Source organism: Mchenga conophoros, linkage group LG12 (genome assembly GCF_057382185.1).
Source record: "Mchenga conophoros isolate Kocher_MC1m ecotype Shallow Benthic linkage group LG12, M_conophoros_male_GT1.1, whole genome shotgun sequence".
NCBI classification, from domain to species: domain Eukaryota; kingdom Metazoa; phylum Chordata; class Actinopteri; order Cichliformes; family Cichlidae; genus Mchenga; species Mchenga conophoros.
Genome location: NC_140537.1, coordinates 34,935,938 through 34,956,074, shown reverse-complemented (window position 1 = coordinate 34,956,074; position 20,137 = coordinate 34,935,938). Strand labels below are relative to the sequence as shown.

The 20,137-nt window shown below is 38.6% G+C and overlaps 2 protein-coding genes across 2 annotated transcripts; both read right to left on the bottom strand.

The window, feature by feature from the left end:
• Window positions 1-1,965: 1,965 nt before the first annotated feature.
• Window positions 1,966-4,050, bottom strand: LOC146563128 (C-X-C motif chemokine 10-like). Its single transcript, XM_085293194.1, has 4 exons — window positions 3,951-4,050; window positions 3,299-3,416; window positions 2,675-2,755; window positions 1,966-2,452 (listed from the first exon to the last, which is right to left on the bottom strand). The coding sequence occupies exons 1-4, from the start codon at window positions 4,012-4,014 to the stop codon at window positions 2,398-2,400; spliced, it is 318 nt and encodes a 105-aa protein (XP_085149320.1). The 5' UTR covers window positions 4,015-4,050; the 3' UTR covers window positions 1,966-2,397.
• Window positions 4,051-9,167: 5,117 nt separating this feature from the next.
• On the bottom strand, window positions 9,168-11,225 carry LOC146563127 (C-X-C motif chemokine 10-like). Its single transcript, XM_085293193.1, has 4 exons — window positions 11,115-11,225; window positions 10,512-10,629; window positions 10,021-10,101; window positions 9,168-9,713 (listed from the first exon to the last, which is right to left on the bottom strand). Exons 1-4 carry the CDS (start codon window positions 11,176-11,178, stop codon window positions 9,665-9,667), a joined length of 312 nt encoding a protein of 103 aa, XP_085149319.1. The 5' UTR covers window positions 11,179-11,225; the 3' UTR covers window positions 9,168-9,664.
• Between the last annotated feature and the right edge of the window lie 8,912 nt (window positions 11,226-20,137).

Sequence of the window (20,137 nt, the reverse complement as noted above, 5' to 3'; positions counted from 1 at the left end):
TTGTCCACATCATCCTCTTCATGCATGTTGTCTTACTCCAAGCTGCATAGGCTCGAAATCCTACTACCAATTAAGCATATTAGGTGATGTGCATCTCTGTAATGAGAAGGGGTGTGGTCTAATGACATCAACACCCTATATCAGGTGTGCATAATTATTAGGCAACTTCCTTTCCTTTGGCAAAATGGGTCAAAAGAAGGACTTGACAGGCTCAGAAAAGTCAAAAATAGTAAGATATCTTGCAGAGGGATGCAGCAGTCTCAAAATTGCAAAGCTTCTGAAGCGTGATCATCGAACAATCAAGCGTTTCATTCAAAATAGTCAACAGGGTCGCAAGAAGCGTGTGGAAAAACCAAGGCGCAAAATAACTGCCCATGAACTGAGAAAAGTCAAGCGTGCAGCTGCCAAGATGCCACTTGCCACCAGTTTGGCCATATTTCAGAGCTGCAACATCACTGGAGTGCCCAAAAGCACAAGGTGTGCAATACTCAGAGACAGGGCCAAGGTAAGAAAGGCTGAAAGACGACCACCACTGAACAAGACACACAAGCTGAAACGTCAAGACTGGGCCAAGAAATATCTCAAGACTGATTTTTCTAAGGTTTTATGGACTGATGAAATGAGAGTGAGTCTTGATGGGCCAGATGGATGGGCCCGTGGCTGGATTGGTAATGGGCAGAGAGCTCCAGTCCGACTCAGACGCCAGCAAGGTGGAGGTGGAGTACTGGTTTGGGCTGGTATCATCAAAGATGAGCTTGTGGGGCCTTTTCGGGTTGAGGATGGAGTCAAGCTCAACTCCCAGTCCTACTGCCAGTTTCTGGAAGACACCTTCTTCAAGCAGTGGTACAGGAAGAAGTCTGCATCCTTCAAGAAAAACATGATTTTCATGCAGGACAATGCTCCATCACACGCGTCCAAGTACTCCACAGCGTGGCTGGCAAGAAAGGGTATAAAAGAAGAAAAACTAATGACATGGCCACCTTGTTCACATGATCTGAACCCCATTGAGAACCTGTGGTCCATCATCAAATGTGAGATTTACAAGGAGGGAAAACAGTACACCTCTCTGAACAGTGTCTGGGAGGCTGTGGTTGCTGCTGCGCGCAATGTTGATGGTGAACAGATCAAAACACTGACAGAATCCATGGATGGCAGGCTTTTGAGTGTCCTTGCAAAGAAAGGTGGCTATATTGGTCGCTGATTTGTTTTTGTTTTGTTTTGAATGTCAGAAATGTATATTTGTGAATGTGGAGATGTTATATTGGTTTCACTGGTAAAAATAAATAATTGAAATGGGTATATATTTGTTTTTTTTTAAGTTGCCTAATAATTATGCACAGTAATAGTCACCTGCACACACAGATATCCCCCTAAAATAGCTAAAACTAAAAACAAACTAAAAACTACTTCCAAAAACATTCAGCTTTGATATTAATGAGTTTTCTGGGTTCATTGAGAACATGGTTGTTGTTCAATAATAAAATTATTCCTCAAAAATGCAACTTGCCTAATAATTCTGCACTCCCTGTATGTTCATACACAGTCCTCTAACATAAACTCAAATATCCTGTGAAAGTGCTCTCAAAAGGGAAGTCATTTTCTCACAATGTTAATTTATATAGATTTATGTAAATCCTGATTACGTTAGAGCGAAATCTTTAGGGTTTATCACAGTTTATCACATTTGTCATGGGTCCCCAACTGTTAAAAAAGTGAGATAATTCATCATTATAGTACAGTAAAAACTACATAAATATTTATTGGAGATAATTAAGGCGACAAAACCATGTTGTCTTTCAGACAAGTGGTGAAAAAGAGTCCAAAATACACATCAAGTTTGCTGAAATTAGTATTTAATAAGAGAGTGCCATTTTTCTATTTAAACAAAAGTCGTGTAAGTCTTTATATTCATATTTGAGTTTATTTTCTGTAGTGGTGACAATATAATGATGTAATGTGTTTGATGTCTGTTTGAAAAGTCTACATAAATTAAGTGGCGTTTGTTAAAGTCAAAAGTCAAAATTCAGGGATACAACACACATTGAAGTCATAGTATTAGAGAAACCAGTTTTTTAATTAAACAGTACTTATACACATGTGTAATGCAACACTAACAGATACAAACTATTAAAAAAGAGAAAAGTGTGCAACAACACTGCAGTCCTTTTTTCTTCTTCAGTACATTCTTACAATGGTAAGGTGGCGCAGTTTAATAGTATTCTATCAGAATTTCAAGCATAAAAAAAAATCACATATAGATTATGTGATTTTCTAAGAATTATACCTTTGTCATCAAAGGATAACACTAGAGAAAATGAAACTGTATTCGGGCTGAATACAACAGGCTTGCTACAGGTAATTCAGACTGATGAAGGGAGGAATCGATCTGCCGTGTGATCAGAAGCTAGGTGTTGAAGCAGTGCGTGGCCCAGTGGTTGAGACGGTGTTCTTCCTGTAATTCAAAATAAAAACGATGGAGTTAATAATCAGAATAACTCAAAATAAGCAAATTAGTTTTGGCTCTAAAAATGCCCCCCTTTTGACCGGTAAATACAGAAACTAAGTTAATAGGATTTTGTATAGAAAGTTAGCTAAACATTAAAAATGCCGGTTCTATGAAATGTTCGCATGTATTCTAAAAGTGATAAGTGTATGACTGATAAAAGATTCTCACTTTTGCAGAGTTTTGAGAAGGCCTGGAAACCACTTGGCCTCTGGATTGACACAGATCTTAGCACCAGACCTCACAGTGATCCTGTTGAGAAAGCAGAAGATTCAAAACATTACTTAAAAATGGAGAAATTATCACGCCGCACAAACTTGATTGAAACTGAAGCAGAAACAAAACTAAGACATGAAGTAAAAGTTTCATTTTTGCTCTTAGTTTACAGTTCTGTGTGTCAGCAGGTAACTTCAAACTTGCATCATCATCATCATCATCAGTGCCAGTTATAATACAATAATGTCAAAGTGTAAAAGGGCTTTATTGACATTTACATGGTTCACAGAACAGTGAAAAAGTTTAAAATTACAGTATAAAAGCTTAAAATGAAAAACTCTTAAAGATATGAAGATAAAATACTCAAGTAATAAAGTATATTTCTCAACAATAAAGTACATATAGTACACTTGAGTATTTCAAATGTGTGCATTTTTGTAAGTTTCCACAACATTTCTATAGAAAGCTTTATTTTATTGTGCTCTGCAATCTTTAAAGACACTTTCAATATAAACTGTGATGCATTACAGTAGAGAGTAAAAAGCACCGTTAAAAAACGTGACCTTTGCAAATACTCACATGATTTCAGTTCGGGGGCAGTGTCCTGAAACAGGAGTCACCTCAATCTTCTTGACCATCTTAGCAGAAACAGGTCTCATGGTCGTCTTTCTACAGCGGCAGGTATTTATGGTAAAACCTGAAAAGAAGCATTTCTATTATTTTAGGAGGAAAGAGTTTGTGCAAACAGTAAGAAACAGTAAGAAACAGTAAGAAGCCCCAAAGAAGCCAGTAGATGGACTTCGGGTAATAACCTTCAAACACTCAAAACAATATTTACTTTCAATTACAGGAAAAAGTTTTAATAGTTCTACTAATATTTTAATATTTCTACATTTCTACTATTCTTTGTTTTTTATCACTGATGTAAAAATATAAATGCCTGCAGTATCTCAATATAAGCCGCTCACCAGGCGCCTGTGGCACTTTTATTTAACTGTGTCATTATATATATATATATTATATATATCTACTATATAACTGTAGTATATATTTACTCTTTATCATGCTGCTGTAACATAAAAATTTCCCTTGTGGGATCAATAATTTATCGATCTGTCTGTCTAATGTATTTTTAAACAGAATAACTAAAGTAAGACGATAAATATGAATAAAATAATAACCTCAAAATCAAATGGTATATTACTGCATTAAAGCAGTAATGTTTTCTTACCATGCAGAGACACGATGCAACAGCAGAAAGTCAGAGCGACCAGCAGGAGCAGTGGCTTGTTCATCTTCGTGATGGTTGTTTTGACCTTTGAGGACCAGTGAGGATGCAAGAAAGAAAGTCTGAGTGAACGAAGTCGAGTGTGGGTTTATAAAGCTGAGAAAGAGGAAGTAAGTTTGGAAACTTACTTCGTCATCACTCACATATTGTCAATATGTCATAAAAGCAGAATTATTAAGTAAAATAATAAATATAACTGCATATTATTATATAATAAAAATGTAGAATTATATATTAAATCATTATAAATGTAATATATAATTACCAATCATGTAAATACTGAGTACATTTATTAGGGGATTTCTTTGATTACTGGATGCTAGCTCCAAATCTAAGGCTGTAAAGATGCTCAGATACACTCAGACACTTCAACAGTTGCACCTTGCTAGTATAAATACATAAAGTAAAATATTTCATTTGGCAGAGCAGCACTTCCGTAATTGAGGGCTGTTAACCTTTTCCGTTTCTGCTTTGACTGGGGGAATTTTGTCTCAGCCCCTTAAATTAGACTGCTTCTCATACCTGAAAATGAAATGGAAAACCCAGAATTACACCGATAAAAATTATTTACACGCAGTAAACATTTGCATCTGCTGGAATCAGACTGGGAACTCCTGATCAATCACAAAATGCTTTTGTGGGTCATACCCACATAGCAGACAGGTCTGGCCCAGATCTGGCATCAAGTTGGCACTTCTGACTGAACGGTGTCATGGCAGGGTGTATGTCAACCAGATGTGGGCCAGGTCTGGCAATGATGACACTATTTATGTTCTCCTATTTTAGTTAGAAGAAACAAATGCCATGTTGCAATACTATACAATACTATAGTATACAATACTATACTATGGTAGGCAACGTTTCAAATGCAGGTTTGTCAGGTTTGTGAGTGTACACTTGATCCAAAACCTAGTGAGGGTTTACTCATATTTACCACTGGGTGTCTTTAGCTCAGGAGGTGGAGCAGGTCACCTACTGATCAGAAGGTTAGTGGTTCAGTCCTTGGCTCCTCCAGACTGTATGTTGTGAGTGTGTATGAATGTAGTGAGAAAGTGTGTGTTTGGGTGAATGTGGCATGTTGTATATAAAATGGTAAAAATGGTAAATGGCCTGTATTTGTATAGCGCTTTACTAGTCCCTAAGGACCCAAAGCGCTTTACACATCCAGTCACCCACCCATTCACACACACATTCACACACTGGTGATGGCTGCTACATTGTAGCCACAGCCGCCCTGGAGCGCACTGACAGAGGCGAGTAATCTGGGAGAGTAGGAAAGCGCAATGTGAAAATTAGTCCATTCGCTGTCTGAACAGAGTTACGTCATGTTACTTTTGCACTATTATGTTCTAGCACATGTTGTTATTACATGGCTTGATTAAGGTACACATTAGGCTGACATCTGGGGCTAGAGCTGAAACTGTTCTGGGCCAGCAGTGTGGTTGCAACTGGTCTTGTGCTGTCCCATGTGTGGGCCACCTCTGGCAAACCAGCTTTGGGCCACCATTATTTGTGGTATGTGGGCCATGTGTAAGCACACTGTGTGGGCAAGATCCGGCTCGTACCAATTTTGCTATGTGGGTAAGAGGACCCTAAAAATGTGGGTTTTTTTTTTAACTCTGCCCAGCATGCCGCATTCACTGAAAATAAGCTCTTGTCTCAAATGACGATGAATTCAACATTTAAGACTTCTGTTGCATTAGGTGGAGGTGCAGGTAAATTACTAAATGAGATTGAATAACATCAACACCACTCAATCACTATGATAAAGCCAGTGTTTATGCTGTGGTTTAATTTAGATCTGCTGTAATTAATCCTACATAATTTTTTTGTTTTACGGTTACTGCTTTTTTACACTTACAATTAAATTTAAATGGTAAATGGCCTGTATTTGTATAGCGCTTTACTAGTCCCTAAGGACCCCAAAGCGCTTTACACATCCAGTCATCCACCCATTCACACACACATTCACACACGGGTGATGGCAAGCTACATTGTAGCCACAGCCGCCCTGGGGCGCACTGACTAAATATGATTATCAAATGAAAATATCAAGAAAAAAGGGAATTAAAGTGACCCAAAGCCAGAGTTTGATTTTTGGGCTGTGGTTTTGGCCTCTGCACATACTTTCATCACTCAGCTGCTCTGCCTGTTGGTGTTGTCTGACTTCAAGGTTATTTCCCTGTCTGAATTAACTAAGGTTGTAAATGCAGCTCGATGTACAACAGCTGGACTCAGGGCTGGACTGGGACAAAAAATCAGCCTGGGCATTTTGACTAGAGACCGGCCCACCAGGTATTACAGGAAAAGCCATAAAGCCTTTGAATGAAAACAAACGCTGTTGTGACAGTGATGTACTGTCTTGTTGGTATATGTATGATTTCTATACGTTGTACATCAGATAAAAACTTTGGTTGTAAGCTTCAGATAATTATTTAATAACAGCCAGACATTTTAAATGAGAATAAGAAAGAAAAGTATTTCTTTGTCCCCCCCCCCTTTCCTTGTTAATGCCCTACCTGGCCCCCTGGCAAAACTTTGCTAGAGCCGCCCCTGCACAGTTACCAGCTGTCAGCTACTTAGAAAAGGATCCTGGGGTTATTTGTCTCTCAGAAACAGTTCATAACTTCCCTTCAACTCATTCATGTCACCTAAAAGGTAAACCTGTTTCTCCATCACCTGTTCAGCTCTGATGATTCAGTAAGGACATCTCCTGGTTTCATCTTCATGTTTCCCTCTCACCACATATCCAAACCAATATCATGACCAGCAGCTTTTACAGCTGTGGCTCCACATCACTCCTGTCCTGCAGCAGCTTCATTGGCTCCCGGTCAAATATCGTATCAATTTCAAAATACTCTTGTACACATTTAAGGCTATTCATCATCTCTCTCCTCCATATCTCTCTGATCTGGTTCAGATCACCACCTCATCTTAGATCTTCTTCTTCCCTTTCTCTCTCTCTGTCCCCTCCCCCCGTCTTGACACCGTGGGGAGCAGGGCTTTCAGCTGCTCTGCTCCTCGAATTCCCTCCATTTAAGAAATATCTCTTCCTTCTCTCTCTTTAAGCCCCAACTCAAAACTCACTTGTTCAAAGTAGCTTATACCACATAACCTCTCCACTCTGCTATTTTAACTTTGTTTTATGTCTTATGCTTTTATGATTGTGTAAACTGCTTGCTTTTATGTTGCTTTTATTATTCTGCTGTTTACAGTGTCCTTGAGTGTTCTGAAAGGCGCTTTCAAATAAAATGTATTATTATTATTATTATTAATGCTGAAGGGCGACATCAGTCATGACTGAAACTTTACTTTCACCACTATATGAGCTGCCTGGATAATATCTGCCTCTCTTGAGGAGCTTTGAAAGTGGCTTCTGTCTCTGTGCTGGGGATCAGCGTGTCTAATTTACACAAGCATTTTTTGAATAACGACTGTGTAATAGCGCAATCTATTTAAGAGTGGGTGGCTCTGCCTCACATGGTCGTCGCGAACACCAGCCAATCATGACTGGGATAGGTGTTTCTGAGGAATACACAGGGAGGCACATCCTATAGTGAGACATGGAAACAAATGCTAGGAATGAGAACTCTTCAGTATTAGAAGCTTTGGTTATGTGTAAAATGGTAAATGGCCTGTATTTGTATAGCGCTTTCACTAGTCCCCCTAGGGACCCCAAAGCACTTTAGCCATCCACCCATTCACTCTCACATTCACACACTGGTGGAGGCAAGCTAGAGTTATAGCCACAGCTGCCCTGGGGCAGACTGACAGAAGCGAGGCTGCCATACTGCGCCATCAGCCCTTCTGGCCGACACTAGTAGGCAGTAGGTGAAGTGTCTTGCCCAAGGACATAACGACCAAGACTGTCCGAGCCGGGGCTCGAACCAGCAACCTTCTGATTACAAGGCGAACTCCCAACTCTTGAGCCACGACCGCAGCAGAAAAGGTCTCATTTAATGCACTGTTAAAAAATTACTGTTAAAAATTACATGTTAAGCAAGTCAGGAGTTCCACACACTTTCAGAGCAGATGACCAACTTTTATTTTCTAAATCTGAATTTTAAAAAATCCCTACACTGTTGTTTTAGTAGAGTGAGGTAAGAGGACAAAAACTGGGCATGTGTCTTCAGGCCACCAGCTGGTGCTACTCTAGCTCTCAGGAGAGTTTTTAAAGAACCACATTTAAAACTGTTATCAATGAAGGTGGCATGCAGTTCTTTACCACACTGGTTTCCAGTCCAACAAGCATCCACCGCAGGCAGCGTCCTCTGATTGGAAAACTGTCAGCTGTGGTGAACAGCTCTTACCAAAGCCAAACTTAGCCTCATGTTTGGCATTTAGGCTACCCATATGGAAAAGATCTATATAAATCTTATAAAGTTTGTATCTGTCTTGTGTGAAACTTGTATGAAAAGCATATAAGAGTGAAAATGGATATAAGATCCCTTGAAAAATTATATAATGAAACTTGTATGTTTTGGATACTTACTAAAACAATATATGAAAGTAATGAGGAAGTGGCCACTTTCATGAGTAAATCATATAAGTTTTTACTATTTCTTTTCCATATGGGTAAGTTTAAATACCGATTCCTCTAACACAAACATACAATTCTGTGAAAGTGTTCTCAAAAGGCGGATGTCATTTTCTCGCAATGTTAATGTTAATTAATTTACATTTATGTAAAGCCTGATTAGTAATAGCGAAATCTTCAGGGTTATTGCAGCTTATCCTTAGAAACACTTTTCATAAGTCCCCAACTGTTTATCGGTGTAAAACTGATATAAAGCCATATAACTTAGGAGCTACAATTCTACCATGATTGTGGATTTTCAACATACAGAAAGGACCACATGAAGATGAAACTCATCATGTCATGTTTGACCTCTGACCTCTCCTTCAAGGTCAATAGATTTATCTGAGGGTCAAACTGTTTATATACAAAATACAATACTATTGCCTTAAAAGTAAATACTTCCCAAAGAATAGTGCTTTGTGTTTTTATGTTTAAAGAAAACTTTAGAAAACGTTGTTACCGAAATTATAATTTTAATGACAACAAATCAAAACCAGGATTTTAAACCTCCCACACAGTCCCGAACCCACCATCACCACCACCCACACCCGCTGCAGGCAATAAAATTTCATTTTTAAGTCTTTTTGTCAGTTCTTTATTCTTATCTTTTTTTATATAAAAAAAAACAAAAATCCAAATTACAACATAAATTGAAGTCATAGCACCCTAGTGCTAAAGTGACAAAAACCATCCTAACCAACATGCTAAAATCATCCATTTTTAATCAAACAGTACAAATACATGTTTCTTAAGTAAGAAATGGTAACACTAACAGATACAAAACATATAAAAGTTCAAATCTGTGCATCAATACTGCAGTATTTCATTTTCTTCAATACATTCTTTAAAATGGTAAGACAGCGCATTAATACTATCAGGTATAAAAGGTCACATTTCGATCATGGTATTTTGTATATGTTATAATTTTTTTTCCCTTAAACACTAAAAATAAATGAAACTGCAAAAAGGTTCAATACAAAACAAAAAGACAGTGACATAAACAATGGAAGGTGGGTCAGCCTTCCTCCGGTAATTCACAGCTTGATGACTGAAGGCATCGATATGCCACGAAACGTGATCAGAAGCTAGAAACAGTGGTTGGCTCAGCAGCTGGGAGGCCCTTTTTCCTGTAATCAAAACAAAAGGATGGAGTCAGAATAGCTGGAATAACCAATAACAATCATACAAATCAGAAAGCAGTGACAGATACAGTAAACTAGTATGTGTTTTCCTTCCTTTAGACACAATAAATATACATAGGAGTGAAAAAAATACTGTTTGTTTCCAGGTAGCTAAGATAGATAAATGTAGCATCAAAATTCATTGAAAACAGCAACTCAGTTAAAAAGATATTCTCAGCAAGTTAGGTAAACGTTATTTATGTCGGGTCTATTAAATGTGATTATATGTGTTGTAGGTGATAAAGCTCCTTACTTTTGCAGAGTGTTGAGAAGGCCTGGAAACCACTTGGCCTCTGGATCGACACAAATCCTGTTACCATTCCTCACGGTGATGCTGTGAAGAAATTAAAAATGGAGAAATTAGCACATTGCACACATTTGATTAAACCTGACACAGACTTAAAAGTAAGAAATCGAAGCACAACTTTCCTTTTTGCTTTCAGTTTACAGATCTGTGTGCCAAAATGACACCAGACATCAGACCAGTGAGAGTTATAATAGAGTTGCCAGGGGCTCTATTGAGTGTTTCAACTTCCTATTATAAACTTTCACCTAAAGCTTCAGGAAAACATTAGATTAGCACAGTACATGTGAATTATTAGCTAAAATGTACTCATAACTTTCCCGCTCTGGCTTTGTAGCTAATACCAAAGAGTATTTCAAATTGATGCTCTTTTTAAATTTACCCTGCGGCCCACTGAGAATCTGTGCAACCCAGTGCTCCAGATCAGTGCAAGTACTCACGTGATTTCAGTTCGGGGGCAGTGTCCTGAGGCAGGAGTCACCTCTATCTTCTTGACTGCTCTAGGAGGAATAGGATTCGCGACCGTCTGCCTACAGCGGCAGGTGTTAATGGTAAAACCTGTAAAAAAGGATTTAGTTATTATTTTAGTCTTTAGTAGATTAAACCAGTCTGACTTTGTTAAGGCTCAAAATTACTATGCATCTATATATGTTTGTACAAATCTTGCAACTTTCAGTCCCATTTCAAAGTTTTTCAAAGCACTAAGATGCAGCTGAAAGCCCCAGAGAAGCCAGTAAATGGATCTGTTGCTCTGTCTTTAAGGTCAGGTATTACCCTTGACACTCAAAACAAGTGTCACGGGTAATACCTACAACCTACTTAAAAAGCTTGTTTTTTTATTGTACTGTACTTTAATGCATTTAAAAAAAAACAGAATAAATAAACTATGACATCATGTGAACCAAGACAAGATAAAATACATTTAAAGACGATAAATATGAATAAAATAATGCCCTCAAAATCAAATGGCATATTTTGGCTGCCCTCCTGTGAGATACCAAAATGTACAAATATTTTTAATTAAAGCAATAATGTTTTCTTACCATGCAGAGACGCGATGCAACAGCAGAAAGTCAGAGCGACCAGCAGGAGCAGTGGCTTGTTCATCTTCGTGATGGTTGTTTTGATCTTTGAGGACCAGTGAGGATGCAAGAGTGAAAGTCTGAGAGTGAATGAAGTCGAGTGTGGGTTTATAAAGCTGAAAAAGAGGAAGTAAGGAGGGAAACTCTGTGGCGTTTTTTTTTTTGTAGTTTTTGCTGACTGAGCTAAATATGGCAAACACCGCATTTCATCACCACTTACAATATAAAAAACTGAGTCATAAAATAAAATTATAAATATAATTTCATATTGTTATATAATAACATTTTATTATTGTATTTAGGGTTATATCTAAATGTAAATGTAGTGTACAATTAATATTGGCTTTCTTTGATTACTAGATGTCGGCTCCAAATTTAAGGCTGGAGGTAAAACTCAGACACCTCATCAGTCTAATAGTGCTGGATTGGACATCCCTGAGATTTTGGTCCACATTGACACAATAGCATCACACAGTTGCTGCAGGCTTATCAGCTGCACAAGATCTACCATTCTTCCATATCCCAAAGGTGCTCTACTGGATTGAGATCAGGTGACTGTGGAGGCCAGCTGAGTACAGTGAACTCACTGTGATGTTCAAGAAACCCGTTTGAGATGATCTCAGCTTTGTGACATGGTGAGACAGAAGCAGCGATCAGAAGATGGGCACAGTGTGGTCATAAAGACATGGACATGGTCAGAAACAGCACTCGTGTTATTTAAACTAAAAATAAATATCCCCTACACCATTAAACCAGCTTTGAGTGTTGATACAGGCAGGATGGATCTGTGCTTTCAAGCAACATTTTCCAGTCAGGGTCCAGTCAGGGAAGGTGCACAGCAATCCAAAAGAAACAACAAACAGAATCCAGGCAGGAAGACTCACAAGAAAGGGTTTCAGACAAAAGGGGAAGATGGCACTATTTATACTCTATACATACAAATAAATGAGACATAGGTGCACACAATGGACACAATCACAGGGGAGGGAAAAGTACACACAAAGCACAAGACACAAAGGAGTACCGAAAAAAAACAGGGAGCAACTAATACAAAGATTAAACACACACCTACGTATTGCAAGTTTACACTATGGGAAGGCTTGAAAACTTGTACTAGAGAGTCAAAAACTAAAAACATGAAATGAACTTAAGTTTCTCTCATGTGACTGGATAATTAGACGTTTGTGTTATTGAACAGGTGCAAACAAAGCAATTCGTGTATATTAGCAAATATCCTTTGAAGTTATTCTGGAAAAGGAAAAGGATGGTGTCAGACAAACTGCATTTTCTCTGTTCAGGCTCAGCTCTCTTATATTCACCATAGTGCACTTTGAACCCACAACCAAGGGAATTGTGACCCATTTGGCTTTCACGGCATTAACACAAAATATTAATTGGTTCAGCGATCAGATGTTTGCTTCATAGCTGTAAAAATGACCAATCAGTTACAGCAGGTACAACCAAACATGCACTGGGTGGAGGGCCAGCAGGCCAAAAAACATATACTAAGGTGGTGCATCATGGCTTTTCTTTAGGAAGGCATGGATATAAAACTGATGACTGGACAGTTCTGTAAACTGCAACTGTTGTGGTCAAGATTCGTGGAAATTCAGGCCAGAACAGATTTAGTATTGGTACTTCACACTGGGTTTAACCTGCCTGGAATCAGGAACAGAAAATACAACACTGGTGCTTAAGAACAACTAGACTTGGCACAGCAGCACTTCTGTATTTGCCTCTGAGGGGCTGCTAACCACTTCCTCTTCTGTCAAGTTATTAAATGGGGGATCTTGTCTCTGACCCTAAAATTAGACTGTGCTTCTCGTATATGAAAATGAGATGTACATTCCAGCAACAAATAAAAATGATCTATGTGCAGTAAATGTTGGGGACCCCCCTGATCAATCAATCTTGTGGTTGGATAGAAGAGAACACTAAAAAAGTTGCGCTTTTAAAGTCTACGCAGCATGCCACATTCACCTGCCTACAATGACTGTAATAAATTCAACATTCAACACTTGTGTTGCATTTCGGGGAGTTGCAGTGGAGAATAACAGGAAGGGACTGAATAACACCAGCGCCACTCAATCATTGTATAAAAGACAGTGTTTGTGCTCTGATTATACAGTTTTGATCTGGTGTAATTAAGTCTAAAAATTCCCAACCTTGTAATTTTTCCACAACTGTAAACCCAAATTTAAATATGTTTTTCTACTTCCCCCCCTTCATAAAATCTCTGTGGGGTGACTTTATTTGATGTGTGGCTGTAATGACTGACAAGCGTCCCAGCACAGGTAGCTGTAGCTACTGGTGTCTGGAAGGCCTCGTTCACTTTTGGACCTCTTCCATCAAAAATGCTTTTCTTTAAAAATAAAAAAAAAGTATAATAACCCACAACACTTCTAAAACGCATTTTTAATGGATTATCTTACAAAATTAAGATTCAAAATGTTCAAAACCAGTGGGTGATGTCAGCATGTCCATCCAGTCTGTCTATCGTTTAGCATGCACCGAAGCTTTTATTTTGGAAATCTCATGTCTTCTCTATACTGTTCTTGTGTTTGACTTCCTGTCCAGCTTTCATGAAAGTCTGATTCCCGGAGTTAGTCTCTAGAGTCTCCATAGACACAAACAATTGCAACATGGCGAAACTTAAAATTAGGGAAAGTTGACAAAGTGCAACACAAACTACAAACTGTTCACCTTCAAAGTAAAAATTGTGCATTACAGCTGCAACACACGTGCTTCAAACTGCGCATCTTTTATTTTGCAGGTGAATGGTCTTTATTTCCAGTTTGCATTGAACTTTTCAGTGTCACTCCCATTCAGCGACTATTTTGTGAGTGTTTGCAGACAACTTATCGTTTTCCATGCAAACTACTGTGAACCACATCAACCTGTTATTTACCGAAGCGACATTAATGACTGCCAGCAACCTCCAGAAACTCTTGGCTACACTCTCCTGTGTTGTTTTCCACCAGTCGCAGCAGATGGCTGCTCCTCCCTGAGCCTGGTTCTGTTGGAGGTTTCTTCCTTTCAAAAGAGAGTTTTTCCTCCCCACTCTCTCCAAGTGCTTTCTCACAGGGGATTGTCTGATTGTTACGGTTCTCTCTGTAATATTGTAGGTTTTTACCTTGCAGCATAAAGCAATACAGTAAAAATTGTTTTACAAACTGTAGCACAGAACAAACTGGTGAGGCATGGACATTTCCTTTGGGATTAATAAAGTATTTCTGATGGTTTTCTAAAAAATTAAATATCTAGACTCATTTGTGACGCTGCTACTCACAGGTCAATAAGGTCACAGTTGTTTTGTTTTGTTTACTCCAGCACTTCTTTCTAAAGCATTGTCATTTTATGTCACTTTTGCACTTATGGTCCACTTTGATTCAGGTTTAAGTTGGCATTAGGGTAACTAAAACTTATGCTAACTTATGCAAAAAAAAAACCAACAACAAAAAACGCTTAGCTGCATGATGGGTGAGCTGTACTGTAGTCATCAAGTCAACTCCTCGGAGAACCCTTTTCTCATGAGGTGACAAAACAGTCACCTTATGCAATCGTAATTTTCCTAACCAATTTCAAGCATTAAATCTTATTCAGCACATTCAGTTTCCCATTTCTTTGTTATACAGAATAAGGGAGTAGCAATGTTGATTCCTTTTCATTTTTCCGAGTAAAAAAGATTGACCTTTATGTTACTACTTTTAGAAAATTATGGCAATTCCTCTTTTGATTGAGGAATTGACTGAGTCATTAAGGATTGGCTTAATTTACACAATCAGTATTAAGACATGAAGACAAATGAACACGACATCTTTTTACCGGCTCTAATTTTGTGTTTCAAACCTGCTGGTTTGTACTGACTAATTGCCGAAACCAAAAGTGCTTCTCTAATAATTATATCCTGAGTCATTCACCAATGTGCTTTTGCATAGAAACGATACTTCACACCATCTCTGTGATAAACAGGAAACTGCGGATGCCAACGCATGTGTGAAATGTAACGTTTCCTTAAAGTAGAAAAATCCTTAATTTGACACAGAAAGAATGTGAACACAGAAAGGTCTGTTGATGGTGTATAGGATTTCCTTTAAATATTCAAATGTACAGTGGAGATCAACAGAGTGGGAGAAGTGATTGTTTCAATTTTTGTTTTGATCACGTACATTGTCACACCCTGCAAAAATTATGAAATAAAAAAGAAAACTGTTGCATTTATTTCACCTATTCAGCATAAAACCAGTTACAGTTTCATCATTTTCCCTCCTACACACAAAAATCCGATTTCCTTAAGTTGTACCCTTTAATTGAAGCAGCATTCAGATATCAGGCTGAGGTTTGCCATGTTATAAACACTGTCAGGCCTCAAAATGTTAAAAAATATATATTATTAGCTAAACTACATTGTGATCGCTGCAAATATAGCATTAGACAACATTAAGTGTCTGCAAAGAGCAATGATTTTTTTCAATGCTTCTTCTATTCAATTTTATTTATATAGCGCCATATCACAACAACAGTCTCTTCAAGGTGCTTTATAATGTACGACAAAGACCCTACAATAATAGAGAAAATACCCCAACAACCAAACAACCCCTATGTTCAAGCACTTAGCAACACTGGGAAGTAAAAACTCCCTTTTTAACCCTTTCATGCATGAATTATGACAACCTCAATCAGGATTGTTTTCTTAGGTATTTTTTATTCATCTGATTTTTGAACTTTATTTTTTTAAACATGTACTTTTCAAAGAGTCTTTTACATGTTCACTTAGGTGGACAACATGGAGTGATACATCAGTGTCCAATGTAGTGGTTTATGTGCGTGTATACCATCAACACTGACACAAATACAAGAAAACAGCCTTTGAATAACTGTCCACTGTAGTGACCACTATGTGTGAAAGGGTTAAAGGAAGAAACCTGCAGAAGAACCAGGCTCAGGCAGGGCCAGCTATCTGCCGTGAAAGACTGGAAAAATGACACTGTGGAAAAGAGGCAGGAATGAGTAATGACTAATAATTAAATACAGAGTGGTGTATAAACACATGGGAAGCAGGTTATTTGGACAACCTAATAATTACACTAGTCCATCCTAGATGTAATAAATGCATTAACTCGTTTTTCTGAATCTCTCTGAGAAAGGATCTTTCTAACTTTAGAGATATTGCACAAATGGAAGAAAGCAGTCCTACATATTTGTTTAATATGTGCACTGAAGGACATATCCTGGTCATAAACGACTGTAAGGTTCCTCACAGTGTTACTGGAGGCCAAGGTCATGCCGTCCAGAGTAAAAATCTTGCAAGACAACATGTTTCTAACACTTTTAGGGCCAAGTACAATAACTTACCTGAATTTAGAAGGAGGATGTCATGCAGGTCTTTATGTCTTTAAGACATTCTAGCAATTTAAGTAATTGGTTAACTGGCTTCATGGATAGATAAAGTTGGGTATCAGCTGCATAGCAGTGAAAATGTATTATATGCCTTCTAATGATACTGCCTAGAGAACCACCTATAATGCAAACAGAAACAGTCTTAGCACGAAAGGCTGTGGAACTCCATAATTCACCTTTTTGTGCTGTGAAACCGGACTGAAAGTCTTCAAACAAACCATTCCTGCATGTTTATAAGTGGAGGAGTGCATGGATCTCTACAGCTGGCAAACCAAAATAGAAATCACTTTCAGAAGATCAACTTGCGGGGGAAGAAAAGAAAAGCAGGTCCCGTTCATTGATCAAACAATCTTTCCTCTCTTCAGGTTAAACAGAGTGAAGAGATTTGTGGCTTTTGTATTTGAAAAATTTTGGTCATTTAACATGGAAACTTAACAAGTTTGCACATAAAATTAAATCTTGGGAATTAGCTTCATTTTCTTTATTTTCAGTTTTCAAAGGGAGGAAGAGCGTGACATTCATCTCCTCCTATTCTTCAACGTGGCCATATTCTACTCTTTTACATATTTGTATCTTTGGGATCTACTAGTGTAGCTCTGCACAATTCACATTTCAAAATGATCCTTATTTACTTTGGCTGGGCTTTGGTCCAGCCCCTCAGTTCATCCTCTGCTAGAAGCAGGCTGCCTCTGTAAATCCAACCCTTGCCTGATTAACTGCTTATTTTCTTAGGGAAATGGGAAATGGCTAGTTTAAAACGATTTATATATGTGATTCAAACAAGCTTGAAAGGCAGTATTTGGTATGACCACCTTCTTTTTTCAACACACCCTCTTAATCTTCAGGAATAGTTCTCCAGTTTTCTTGAAAGACATTCAAAGCTCTTCTTTGGATGATGCCCCAATTCTTGGAAGAAATGAAAAGTGGCTCAGTGCTGTACTAAAACCTAAAATAGAGATACAATGAAGAAAGCTTTAAAAAGTAATGCATCTCAAACATTACTCATCATGATCTGATCTAATCGGGTTTCGCACCAACTTCCATGCCAGCTTGAGTGCATTTCAAGCTTTAAGTATCACATGCAGAATAGAAGCCTTTCACCTCCATGTCTCAGACTTCTGGACCTTTTTTTTCTTGGACTTTACTTCAAGTCAGATGATCCAAAAATACGAAGTTTGTTTCAATTCTTTTCTTTCTTTCTCTTCAAGGGCCGTGTGCTGCAAAAGTAGATCAAAAGTATCCAGCAGATTAAAAAAAGCTAAGTTTAGGAAAGCACACTTGACTGCAGACACTTCCTCCTCATGACCACCAGTGCAGCCCTCACCACATAAATCAACTCTGTACTCTATTATTGGCACTTTTGAGATGCCACCCTTTTCAAGCAAAGAAAATGCACTTCAGTTTCCCGACTTTCAACATCCGATAAAAGGTCAGCAACCCGCCCACACACACACAAAATGCTGATTAGAAAAATAAAGTGACTGCTCTGTTCAGCAAGTTTTGAACCCAGTTCACTGCCCTTTAATAAACAGATAAACTGTACTTTTTATGCCATTTAGCTGCATTAAATAAAGTCCTGGAATTATGGAAAACCTTTATGGAGGTAAATGTTTTGGAACCTGTGGTGAACTTCAAGGTCCTCCTGTATTTGCATCCAGATAAAGCTTAACAAATCCCTAAAAATCCTGCTTTACATTTGTGTTTCAAGTAAATCTTGTCCATAATACCTCAGACTGTTTGGCCTAAATTGTGACCCACATTATTGGACTTCATTTGGGCCTGAACTAAGAGTGCTCTGGTGAGTCTGGCTCTTGGCCACAGGTTTACCATATATGGGCAATCCTGTGGTTCATAGATTTCAAATGAGTTGTTAAATTTGTGGCACATCTGGCCAACTTTCCCTAGCCCTTCTCAAGCATGTGTGCACACAACATTTGCATGTGCCGTAACTCAGCTGTAAGTGCCAAAATAGCTCAGCACACAAATTTACCTGCTATTAGAAACAAAGCGAAACAGCTTTTACTTTTTATGCTGAACTTTAAGAAGCACATGAGGAGGTAGGGGTATCATTGTCAAGGTCTACCATCAAAAGACAGCTTTATACTTATAAACATAGGAAGTTTATAACAAGGCACAAACCACTGGTTACGCTCAAAAACAGGAAGGACAGATTAGACTTTGCTAGAAAACATCTAAAAGAGTCTGCACAGTCCTGGAAAACAGAAAAAGGAGAGAAACAGCTGATGATCTGAACCAACTTCATCTGTGATAAGGTGCCAAATACGGTGAAGGCAACATTACGGGCATGTATGGCTGTCGGAGGAGCCAGGTCACGAGTGTTTACTGATGATGTGACTGCAGAGAGAAGCAGTCACATCATCCCCTTTAGGTTACCCTGAATCCCCCCTTAGTTATGTTGTAATATGTAGGCTGCTGGGGGATTCCCATGATGCACTGAGTATTTCTTCAGTCACCTTTCTCACTCAGGTCTGTGTTAATAGACCTCTCTGCATTGAATAATACCAATTATAAATCTCTGTCTCTCTTCCACAGCATGTCTTTTATCCTGTTTTCCTTCTCTCACCCCAACCAGTCGCAGCAGATGGCCCCGCCCCTCCCTGAGCCTGGTTCTGCCGGAGGTTTCTTCCTGTTAAAAGGGAGTTTTTCCTTCCCACTGTCGCCAAAGTGCTTGCTCATAGGGGGTCATATGATTGTTGTTGTTTTTTTCTCTGTATGTATCATTGTAGGGTCTACCTTACAATATAAAGCACCTTGAGGTGACTGTTGTTGCGATTTGGCTCTATATAAATAAAACTGAATTGAACTGAATTGAATTACAGGGCTGTATTCTCTGCTCAGTTTCCGCCAAATAACTGAAAAGCCGATCAGACTGAGCTTCACATGACGTGATGATCCAAAGCACCTGAGCTGAACCCGCTCAATCAGGATTTCAGGAAGTAATAAAAAAAACATAAAACAAAACTTGTCATTGTTATAGTCTTATAGACCTAACTGTATAAACCTGTACTTCCCTCAACAAACACAGCTGACACTGGAGCTGGATGTGTGTGCTGGCGAGAGAGCAATTCAATTTTATTTGTACAGCGCCAAATCACAACAACAGTTCCCTCAAGGTGCTTTATATTGTAAGGTAGACCCTACAATGATACATACAGAGAAAAAAACAACAACAATCATATGACCCCCTATGAGCAAGCACTTTGGCGACAGTGGGAAGGAAAAACTCCCTTTTAACAGGAAGAAACCTCCTTCAGAACCAGGCTCAGGGAGGGGCGGGGCCATCTGCTGCGACCAGTTGGGGTGAGAAAAGGAAGACAGGATAAAAGACATGCTGTGGAAGAGAGACAGAGATTAATATCTCTGAAATCAAGCCATCACAGTGTCCTTGATATTTGGAACCATTTTTATCACAGAAACAAAGACCTCGGTTCATATGCACATATTTGTCTATTAGCCTCATCTAGTTACTTCTGATTTGAGATGTAGCTCTTGGTGGGGGTTTGTAGTTTCTCTGATCATTGCACAGTCTGAGCTTGAGGTGAAGTTGCTGGGACATCTACTCC